A 12,159-nucleotide genomic window follows, 5' to 3' on the forward strand; every position below is an offset into this window, starting at 1 on the left:
AAAAATACAACTCATTTGTCGTGTTGGAAGACGAAAATATTGATCAGTTAGTGGGGTCGTACCTGCTGTCTAGCCTGCGAGTGTCGTCACATTTTCTGTATTCAGTTAAAAACATATTTCTGTTCACATACCTGAACGATTTATAGGACTTTCCCAGGAATGTTGAATGAGACTGTTTCAACACGATATGCTTCACAATCTTTGCTGCAGTTTGCAGATTAAGAAAGCTGTGAATTGCAGCTCTCAAACAACATTAAAATATGAACAAGTTGTCCATATGATCTATAGGTGTAATGCAGGATATTGTTTAGTACACTTTTATATAATAACGCTTGTGACACATTGTGTTTTTTCAGTTGTTTCGACGTTAAAAAAAACCCCTTGTCATACAGTATGGATAACATACATAACCCTCAGACAGTGTGTCAGTAGTAGCTCCTGTTCCCTCCCTCCTTGCGGGTTTGGGCTTCGTGCCTGCAGTTTGGGTGGTTGAGGTCATCCTGGCAGGAGGCCTCCTGTCAGGCAACACCTATGGAGGTCTGGGAGGACTTCAGAAGTTCTGCATCGAGTCCAACCAGCTACAGCGAGAAGCACTACTGTGCTGTCTCCAGCTCCGCTGTGCCAGGATCGTTTTACTGATAAAAATCAGAGAGCAGGGTCACTACTGAGAGGTTTTTTTTTTTGACTGTGAATGGCTGGGGCTCGGGGGGTTGACATGACCTTGACTTTTCTGAAACACTAGCTTAGTCTTGTCACAAGGCAAATGCAGCGCTCACAAATCACAACTCTGCTCGCTGTAGGTGGTTTTACGGCTCTCTGGCAGCGGCTGCCCCCGAGATTCAGCTACTGTGGGATCAACATCTTGGCAGGCTTGACATGAAGTGATGGAGGAAGTGTACACAGGCCATTGGTAGTAAATTAAAAAAGATGAAAAGGGTGATTACAAGATCCTAAATGGGTATATTGTTCGAAAACGATCACGCTGAGAGCCTGACCTCTGAAATACCTCCATTATTTTGAACAGCATGCAAGTGGATGCTTTTTTTTTTTTTTTCTTGGAAAGCACTTGAGGGCTTAACCACCACTGTGTCTTTTCTTTCTTTGTCCCATTTCAGCTCCACGGCTACATGGAGAGCGAACCTCTGACCCTGCAGCTGTTCATTGGCACAGCTGACGACAGGCTGCTGAGGCCTCACGCCTTCTACCAGGTCCACCGCATCACTGGGAAGACAGTGTCCACCCCGAGCCACGAGGCCCTGCACAACAACACCAAGGTCCTGGAGATCCCACTGCTGCCAGAGAACAACATGCGGGCCATGTGAGTATTATGGACTGGACCCATGATGTGTAGGTTTAAACAAGTAAATGTCAACAGTAGGTTAAAACTAGAGCTTCTAGAGTTATTCTTAAATCACCTGGGGCAAATCCAAGTCAAGCTTCAAGTAATTTAAGGCTTTTTTTGGACATCAAATCTTCATTCAGGAGTCCTCAAGGACTTGTCGTAAATGATTCGAGGCCTGGACTTGCCCCAGAAGTTCAAGATGTGTAGGATAAACGTTACTAAATCTAGTTTGAAAGTGAAGCATTTTTTTGTTAGTTTTAGAGATCTACACTTACATCCCAGTCTTTCAGGTCAAGCCCAACTGAAGTCTGCAATTATTCAAACCTGAGTGAAGTCTCGAGTCAGTTGACAAGTCCCCGTGAAGTCAAAAGTGTCCATGAATACACGACATGCACTTCTTCGTGTGTGAATGCTGACCTATCATCTCCCTTGACAAGCTGTATTTTTTTACATACCAAGTCCTCGAGTCATAACTTGGTTAGCTTGTCTCAACATAAATAAACACAGCATCTGTCAGTATGTGTCACTGTTGTCACATGAAAATCAACTTTAAGGCTTTTACTTCAGTTGAGGCATCCTTCCAGTCCTCTGCAGGGGGTGGGGGGGCACGTCAGTGTGGTCATCGCCGTTGTCGTCGTCTCATGATCCCCCCATCAAAACTTGTTGCTTTTTTAAAAAGCTAACCATCTTGAGACGTGCAGATCGTTCCTCGTGTCCGGTGTTCTGTGTGTGTGTGTGTGTGTGTGTGTGTGTGTGTGTGTGTGTGTTGCCCTCTGAACACATTTTATAAGCCTCAGAGATCAGATTACTGGGGAAGCTCTGGGCTGCTAACAGGGACCTGGGGTTTCAGTCTGAGCTGCAGGCAGTAGTGGCCTGCTGGCGTCAGCACTTTTGCTGCATTTTAATGGATGTAACACATAAGCTGGCCTTATACAACAACTTTGGGATATGGTTTCTCTTTTCTCCTGGAGGACACGCCTCAGAGTGCTTACAGTGTGTAGACCAGGGATTTGTGGGAGATTTATTCGTGTTGACATGTGCTCCAGTGTGACGTACACAGTAGATGTTTTATTATGTAGTATAGAATACAGGCATTATATTTCTGAAATAATTATTCATGATGATTTAGTGGGACATGTATTAAATTAAAACATTAATCAACATCAGTTCAGATTTTTGTTTTCTCAACTGATATGAAGCCACTAACTGGTGTTGGTCAACTTGGTATGACTCCAGTTGGCTCTTAATAAAATAAATGTTGAAATTACCGCCCCTCTTCCTGGGAAGACCTTTTTTTTTTCCTCAGGCACTGAACGGCCACCTCAATATGTGGTTTTGCACTCAGCTTTGTCAGCGTAGGCGGAGAGCAGAGCAGTCGGGGTCCTTAGCATCGACACCTGATTACTTCGCCAGCGAAGCAGACCCTGGTGTCTGGCGAGAAGAATGTTAGGGAGTGTTCAAATGTGTGTAAAAGTTGACATTAACTAGGCTTTGAGGAATGCGGCATCAAGTAGCGCAGCGATGGAAATGCCAGAAACCTTTTGGAGAGACTCGAGGTATTTAGGTATGAAAAAGTCAGATGAGTGCAGTGCAGATGGAGAGCAGAGGGGAGGAGGAGGAGGAGGAGGAGGTTTATTAAGTGTCTGATGAAGGTTTTGACACTGTAAAAAGAAATCATTGCCGCCAATTCTTTGTTGTAAGATCTGTGGAAGGGGAAACAAAATCTCCAATTCTCATAGCAAAGAAGTAGTGAACGTTCCCAGCCATTTGTGTCTGTTGAACCTGAATTTCACCCAAGAGTGGGTGCACTGAGGTGTAAAGGCTCCATTTGCGGGGTAGTGGTGTTAATCTTCTGTTGACATGACTGCAGCCTCCTTCAGGACTCTGCTGATGGAGCCCAGAGTGAAAATCAGATTTGATTTGGCTGCAGCGCTGAATAAATCACAGCCTGATTAACTTTGGGAGTATATATGTCATCAGTGCACACGTTGATTTGCCTTGAGGACAGACAGGCTTTGGCACAACTCAAACTCTTCATGTCGTGTCTCCACAAACGCAGGATCGACTGCGCAGGGATCTTGAAGCTGCGTAATTCAGACATTGAGCTGAGGAAGGGGGAGACCGACATCGGACGCAAGAACACACGTGTGCGGATGGTTTTCCGAGTTCATATCAACCAGGCCACGGGGAGAACGGTGTCCTTGCAGGCTGCATCCAACCCCATTGAGTGTTGTGAGTACATTAGCTCAGATTTGTTTTTCTCTGAAAACATCTGAGTCCTGAACTCCTCAGTCCTCCCCATGCCTCCTAAAAAGTGCTTAAATTGTTAGATTGGTGAAGTCCAACTCCAGCGATTAATGGGATGCAAAAATGTAGAACCACGTTGTGTGACACAGTTATTTTTTTTTCCTTTTGACCTTTACCTTTATTAGCCATGCTATTAGCCTCATATTCCAATGAAGTTTGTACATACAACCACGTTCCCCTCAGGAGGAATTGAAATCTGTTTGATGATCTCTTGACTTTGATTTAGTGCCATCATCAGGTCAAAATTTTAATTTTACACAACAGTTTGGCTCCAAACTGATGGCCTTCCCATCAGCTTCAGCTGTACACTAAAACATTAAGCTAAGACGACGGACTCATAACTTCATAACATCTAATGGTTTTGGGGAAAGAATTGCTTTTTCTTTGTCAAACTACTCATAACCCAGAGGCAGAGGACACATGTGACTGAGGGTGGGGATCACAAGACAAAAAAAGTTTGGAAACCACAGGATGAATTAATTAGTCAGTACGCAGGGACTTTGATAATTGATTAATCTTTTAAGGCATTTATCAAAAAAAATGTTGCTGGTGAAGACTTCTCAGATGTGAGGATTTGCTTCTTTTCTTTTTTTTCTCATTGCAGATTAAATATCGTTAGGTTTTAGGACTAAACACATAATTTTGAAGACGTCAAATGCAACTATTTTCACAAGTTTCTAAAAGTTAACAGACTGAACGATTAATCGCTTGCACAAAATATGAACATCAGATTAACCAATAACAGCCCAGTCAACAGACCAGTGCCAAAGCAGAACTGGTACATGTTTCTGTCTGTGTGAAGGCTGTGTAGGCCTTGCTCGATAAGCTCCATTGACTGTCTGGTCGCTGCACTGGAGTTAACCTTTCACTGGACTGGGTTAAAGTCAAGCAGATCAACCTCCTTATGTGGTTCTGGCTCTGAGAGCTGCCACAGAGATTAGGTCTTATGAGATAAATGAAAGACAGTAGTTAAACCATGATCTCAGCCCCTTGAAATAGACCATTGTTAGTTCCTGAACGACTGCCACAGAGCAATTGTTTTTGACCAAAATTCACTTTGTGTGTGAGTGAGGCAGAACGACAGTGTGGGAAAGACTGATGATTTCCAAAGACAGAGAATTAGAGTTTTATCAGAATCAGAAAGCAGGAGCATCAAATTACAAAAAGATGATGATCCGCACATGAGAAAACTATTCAAGTTTTATTGAACCACTATTTATGTATCCCAGTCAGTCACAATGAAATTACAGATATCTTTCACGAGCGAGACCTGGCCAAGACATCAGCATCGCGTTCAGACAGCAAAGGTTTGCAAATATTTCATGGAAAGTAGTGTATCATTTCAGAAAAGCTGAGAGAAAACGAGGAATGAGGGCCGCCAAGCCAAAAGGTAAGAGAGAGGAGTGAAAAAAGACAGGAGAGAGGAAAGATAAACCAAATATTTGAGACGAAACATCCACCATAATTTGAAGAAAACACAAATAAACAACACAGAGCCTCTCCCTGCTTACCGGCAAAGAGGCAGTTTAATTCTGACATAAAGACGAGGAGGTTTCCAGCGTTTACCGACAGCTCTGTCCAAGCTGTCTAAGGTAGTGATTCAGCCTCAGTCTGGATGCTCAGGTCTGCATGGGGAGTGGGTGTGTATTAGCTGAAACGATGAGGACGGTTCGGTTTCTCTCCTCCCTCCCACAGCCCAGAGATCGGCCCAGGAGCTGCCACTGGTGGATAAGCAGAGCTTGGAGACGTGTCCCGCCTCCGGGGGGGAGAGGATGCTCCTCGACGGACACAACTTCCAGCACGACTCCAAGGTGGTGTTCGTGGAAAAGGCTCAAGGTAAAAGAGGAGGAGCTCTGTAGTTAGTGCTGCGTCGCCTCAGTGCAGCTGTGTGTGTGTGTGTGTGTGTGTGTGTGTGTGTCTGTGTGTGTGTGTGTCCCTCTCCGCTGCTGGAGAAACCCCAGGACTGCAGCCCTCCTCCCTCCTTCCCTCCTTCCCTCCTTCCCTCCTCTCTCCCCCCTCCGTCAAAATATCCTCCATCCTGCCAGAGTGCCACATGTGGTGCACATTAATGCGCTGTATTTTTAACCCAGCAGATTTACATTTGCAGAAGTTTCCATTGCCTGTTCAGGAGAGGAATGGATCACAAATGCAGCATGTGCTCTGTGTGTGTGTGTGTGTGTGTGTGTGTGTGTGGGTGGGTGGCTGTGCACGTGATGTGGATGCATGCACTCGGTGTGTGCGCCGTGCCTCAGTATTTGTTTCCCTCTTTCTTACTTAAAGCCGTGTTGGTTTGGAAGGGAGAGGCGACTGCTCCCAGATGTTGATACGAGGTCGTTTACAAACAGCAATTTCCTTGATTAGCTTCAGCAAAGCAACGTGAGCTTCGGTTTGGGCCAAGGCTGAGCAATGTAAACACGTGCGATCCTATCAGCCTGTGACTCATTCAGAAAGGAGGGAAGCCTTTTCATTGTTCCACCTGTGAAAGGAAGAATTCAAGGCCGCCGATGCGCACAGGCAGCCCCCCTCCGCCCCCTCAACCCCCCCTCAAACCCCCCCCATCCTGCAACACCCCACCACCGCCCCCTCAACTCCACCCCCCCCCCCACACCATCCTCACCTTTCTCACCCTCTGAAGCCGTGTACAATGGACAAGTGAGATTGTTTATCAAAACAAGAAGTGACTGAATGAGTGCAGGCCTTGCTCTCCTCTTCCCGACCTCTTTGATTGCCCCTGATCTCTTCCTGAGAGGACTCGTGTAGCATTTCTCAAAGGCGGAGCTGCTATGGAGACCCGCTAATGTGTGACCCCCTAACAGGCATAGCACAAATGAATGTAACGTATTTACCGCACGGAAATAAATTATGTGATTAACTAGCTGTTCTTATGCTTATCACAGAAGTTAATCCTGTGCTAACTAATGTTTGGAATTGAGATTTTTTTTTTTCATTTTTCATAATAAGCTTCCCATAATGCAGTGTAGCTAATTACATTTACATTTACTCAAATGCTGTACTTTGAGGTCAACTTGATATGACTTGGTACTTTTATGTATATTATGGAATTTTATACTACTTATGCATCTCGGAAGAAAATGTTTTTACTCTACTACATTTGTCTGACAACTTAAGTTACTTTTCAGATTGCAGTTCTTCATTCCCTTCCTGTTCATTGAAAACCATATAGTTCCAAATTTACCGAAATTTATGTGTGATAAAGTGAAAAATGCCCTGTCACAAAGGTGAAAACTGGGCTGTTTTTCTTAGCTTTGCTTAGTTTTTGATCTTACAGAATATGATGCATTGCTGTAGGCTAAACTCTCCAAGAGTGCATAAGGTAGTTAAGTATATAATGCAGTTTGGTTACAGCAGGCTGAGCTGAGGCACACAGGGAAAGGATAAAACTTCATCTGTATTCACACAAAAAAGTCCTGACCGACCAAAATGTTCTGTCTTTAAACATCTATAGCAGTAAAATGCAACACAGTGTGGCAATATTTTTAGCCTTTCTTGACACAATAAGGAATGATAATATTTTCTTAAGCACATAAGGTTTTAAATACCTTGAAAGCTGGTTATCACGTGGTAGCTTTACTGAGCATCAAAATTCATGACTAAAGATGTTTTTGTAAAGTATAATAGTTCCTCAAATCAGCACAAAGGAATTAAGATATTTTCAAAATACAGAACTGAATATCCGTCCATTAGTCATTTTCCTCTCTTTGTTCCTCTTCATGCCCTCAAGTAAAAGTTATGAAAAGTGAATCCAGTAATGAGAATTTCTATCTTATAGTAGACGATCTGCTGAGGAAGCTACAGAAAAACCTACAAAAGCGGACTTTTTCCTTTTCCAAGAATAAACTTTCACACTTGCTTGACCCAACCAATGAGTAGCTGCTCTGGTTCTGTCTGAGCTCTGAATCCGACCGTCTTTAGGGCCATGTGCAGCCTCTGGACTGGTGTTGATGGGTGTGCTCCCTTGTTTTTGATGAGGGTTTCCCCGCGTCTGGCACCAGCACCAGATTCCTGGGCAATCCTACCAATGGAAACACCCTTAAGCCAGGCTTCCACAACACTGCCCTCCCTCTGCTTCCCTCCATCCTTCCACCTCTCTATCCAAGCTGCCGCTGCGCCACCAGCTCTCAGTTCATTAACCCTGCGAGCTGTGAGCTCCCCACGGATCATGCTGGGTCTTCTTTACAGCTGCCCTCTTTATAAATAGATAGACAAATAGATGCGGCAGACAAGTAGAGGCATCATTAATCTCTGGGGTGAAATGGCATCATTGGTATAATAAGATACAGTGTAGTAAAGCTGAGAGTTATGACAAGAGGTGCACAACAACTAATTTGCATATTTAGTAAACATGGAGCTCCCCTCTGCTCTCACATCCTCAACTGAACTGGAAATTTCAGTATGGTTTTATAGTTATTTTACTCATGCCAAAGCAGAGCTCTGAGAAACCGTTTAACGATCAAACTCATAAATCCAGAGTGGTGGATTTCGTTGCCATAAAGAACTTAAGCATTTAATTTTACCGATGGACGATTTTCCTGCAAATTTTCCAATAAAGCACACTCGCAAAATGCCATACGCAGAGCTGCTGTAACAGAACATGTGGGCATTGACACATTGCGTGTCTGCATGCATCCTGGACTTACAAGGCACGAGTCCCCCCCCCCCCCACGGCGTTACAGGCAGATCGGGACACCCTCCTCAAGGAGGCTGCCAACAAACAAAAAGTTTCTTTTGTTTTGGTTTCTGTTTTAGCGTCCAGTGGACTAAATGATGTTTCCACTGTGCTGACAAATGCGATTCTGGGGAAACAACACATTGTATATGTGTGTGTGTGTGTGTTTGAAAGAAACAGAGGAAGAGGCAGTGAGGGCTCATATGTTTTTGTTTTTTTTTTCATTTTCATGCTCATGTTTTCAAGTATGTTGTTGTTGCTACCCGTGATTCATACAGAAGGAAATCCCTCGTTTCCTCCTTAGAGACGCACTCCGTCACCTGTTCCTCAGTCGGAGCACAACATGTGAAAACAGTAACTCCATCCTGCCTCAGCAGAGGTTACACAGATAGCATCAGTTCAGTTGTCACTCTGGTTACAGCCAATCAGTCATAACCGATTACTGTACAGCCTCAGCGCTGCAGACATCAGCCTGTAATCTGAAGCCGACTCCGTCTCACCTTGCTTTCATTTGCCCTGGCTTGCCCCGAAGATGCTGTTTCTGATAAGTCGCAGTCACTCCATTTGGGAAATTAGGCCCCACTGTTCTTAATTCTTCTCTATTTCTTTTTCTTTTTTTTTTTGTGGTTTCTGCTGGAGGACGTCTCAGATGTAATTTATTGCATGTTAGTAAATGAAATAAAAGTGCCAAAATCCAAACTGAAATGAAAAAAATATAAATAAGAAACAGAGTGCAGCACTAAGATTGATCTCAGGGTGGAAACTGAAGACAGACTCTTTGAAATAGCTAGAAATCAAACCCGACACGACATGAAGAGGGCTGTGGTGTCACTGTGTAGTAGTCATTACTGCCCTGTGTGTCAACATTTCATCAGCTAAGAAAAACTTCTCAGACTTTTGTACTTTGCAGAGTGTGTTTCTAAGGTTAGCATATGATATGTTAAATACATGTGGGCTCACTAGAGGATATTGTGTTCGCTTTACACCTAACTGAGTAAAAGTAAATAAACCAAAAGCAAGACAAACACATCTTAGAGTAAACAAAAGCAGGCTGAAGTGAAACAAAATATTCTTAAAGCTGCTCAGCTGCATCTCACCGTCAAACACAAAGTCATCAGTCTTTACTCTGAGTGTTGCTTTGTCTGACTCACTCTGGCTCATGTCAGAGTGGATGACACTTATGCCATAGCTACTTGACCATATCTTCTTCTTCTTCTTCTGTCACGCCTAAAACGGTGACTCATGATCAGAATTTGATAATGATTATTTAGATTCTACTTGGTTGCCAGGCAGATGTTAAAACACAGAGCATAAATAAATACTTGGTGCTAAAAAGTGTATTATTGTCACATATAGAGAAAGTGACTAGTGGTTTCTTTCATTTAGCTCCCTCTTTACGTCCTTTCAGAGGTTTTTTTAGTAAACTGTGGTTTTCTGCTCAGTGTCTCCCCAGCGTGATCGATAATAACTGAATCTGAGTGCGAGATCCTGAAGGAAATCCTTGCCGAGGAGAAGCCCTGTAGTGAGTGCTTTCACATCTGGCCTGTTGTGCTGGACCACCGCCTGCTCTGCTGCACTCAGCATCACCGCAAAATAACCGTTTTCCCCCCACCCCTCCGATCCATCAAACTCCTCGGCTTCGCAGTAGCCATGTTTTTGTTGAACCATCTCTGTCACCTTCCGTGAGCCGATGACTCGGGGCTTCGGACAGACCTGGGCGAGCTCTCCACGCCTGACATGTCTAATTGTTCTTGGCCCGAACAGCCACACAAAGTAAGAGGACCCGAAAACGGGACCATGAGGGGATTATCATGCTGCAAAAGGCTGCCAGATGGTGTCTGGAGTTACCTGCAGAAAATTACGGTCAATCATCCTCCTTTAAGCCCGTGAAAGCTGTGGGCAAGAGGGCAGTAATGTAGCTCTGTGGTAGCTCAGTTAGCTTTGCTAGCTCTGAGCTTTGAGGGAGGAGTAGACAACAGGCTTCGGTTTCACTGCATTCACAGAACAATCACTTCCACTTGAAGCTGTTTGGTGGTTTGGCTGCCTGTGACACTTCTGAGAACAATGGCTGTGTTCATAAACAAATCAATTACAGCCACATAAACAGCAGGGATTATGTTTTCATAAATTACAGGGCACGATTCATAAAAATCGCAGGCCCATTTTGAGATTGGTCTCTTGATGAAAGCGCTGCCCGGCGTCCTGATGATGCTGACAGTGACAGGCGCCACAGCAGCGCTGTTCAACAAGAGTGGATTTCAACTTTCTCCTCCTCCCCAGCTGCCAATCTCTCAGCTCTGTGACCACACGGCAGCGACCTGCGTGCAGCTTCCAAAATCCACGTGTTTTCAAGGCAGCAGGAAGGAAGAAGTTTCAGTCAGTCAGTCGGAGGACAAGGGAACTCTTTCAGCGTGCCACATGGGCCTGGGTAGAGCATGTGTTTATATTTACTGTACGTTATGAGGGTTTGGGCACACGCCACCCCGCTGTTTCACTCTGGGCACCGAATTTCACTCCACCCAGCTCCAATTAAGGAGCACAAGGAGCTGTTTGATTCCCTTTATATACCCAACATGACAAATAAGTGTACTGTATATTGTTTGATCCTTCTCGGCTGCCATGACTCTGTACAGCGCACCGCCTGTGTGCCACTGACTGCTCTGTGTTATGTCTGTCCTGAGAAACTAATGATTTGTATAGACCATCGCTAACGAAATGTGAATTGTAAAGCTTCTGCGAGGCTGGGACGCAGCCAAGGGGAGCGGTGCTTTGGCATTGTGAGGAGCTGGAGAGGGGTACTGGGTTTATATGGTCAGGGTGGTTTCTGGAGGGGGGAGCTTGAGGGGCTGAGTTGTTTAACTTAGATAATATTGGATATTATCCAGCACAGTGGGCCAGGGAGCTAGAAACCATATTGTGCTTGCTGAAGTTTGGTGGGAGGGGAGCTGGAGAGTAGCTGCTGCTTAAGTTTTTCATTGGATCAGCGCAGGCGTTGTGCAGATGTTGCCTTATAACTCTGGAACATTCTGTGGCTATCAATTACATTCTGTGGTTATCAATTATCCAGTACGCTCTTTTCAAACAAAGGCATCCCACGCATTCAGCTTTTTCTGAGCGCTTTTATTTTTTATTTTATTTTATTTATTTTTTTTCAGCTGTTGAGAAGTTTCCTGGCAGTAGGTGGCTGGCTGCACCGAAACCAAAGTGCTAAATTTAATTTCTTTATCTCTGTATTGATGTGAAAAATGATGTGAGCGTGAGTCAGACAGAGGAAAGCAGGCAGAGACACACAGAGAGAGAGAGAGAGACGTAGAAGGAGATCTGAAAAACATGTTTACCTCCTGTGGATCAACAGCGACGGCTTCCCTTCTGGAGGGGATCCCAAAAAGTGAAGTGAGGCAGCCGGAGCCAGAGAAGGAGAAAGACAGAGAGAAAGAGAGGAAACACAGAGACAGACTGGCAGATTGAAGTTTTAGTCAAACAAACAAAAATGCGCTCAAGGAGGAGGAACTCATCTCGTTGGTTTGGTTGAAGTCTTCAGGTTTTCTGGCCAGCCCACACAGAGTACACCTTCACAACATGAACCCAAAGTATCAGTGGACACTGTGTGCCAGCAGAGATCCTGCACAACTTCCTGCATGACATACTGTCTTCCTTTTCAATCCTGTTGTTTGCACAAAGGCTTCCTCGCAACACGGTTTTGTTTCACCTGGTTTTGTATTTGTTCAAACAAAAAATAGCCGTCTTTCTGAGTATTTTTATGAGCTTTAGGGCTGCTGAATCTGTCTGTGTGTTTTCACCTCGCACCAGCCCCAGTATCTGT

The 12,159-nt window shown here is 44.5% G+C and overlaps 1 protein-coding gene across 1 annotated transcript in view; it reads left to right on the plus strand.

Moving 5' to 3' along the window:
* The window catches only part of nfatc1 (nuclear factor of activated T cells 1), a 37,454-nt gene that overhangs the window by 7,952 nt on the left and 17,343 nt on the right, over positions 1-12,159 (plus strand). Inside the window, exons 4-6 of the mRNA XM_046417905.1 lie at positions 1,116-1,318; positions 3,402-3,574; positions 5,345-5,485. Of these exons, the coding sequence (XP_046273861.1) occupies positions 1,116-1,318; positions 3,402-3,574; positions 5,345-5,485 (517 nt within the window). The remainder of the gene's footprint in view (positions 1-1,115; positions 1,319-3,401; positions 3,575-5,344; positions 5,486-12,159) is intronic.

Source organism: Scatophagus argus, chromosome 17, assembly GCF_020382885.2.
Source record: "Scatophagus argus isolate fScaArg1 chromosome 17, fScaArg1.pri, whole genome shotgun sequence".
NCBI classification, from domain to species: Eukaryota; Metazoa; Chordata; class Actinopteri; family Scatophagidae; genus Scatophagus; species Scatophagus argus.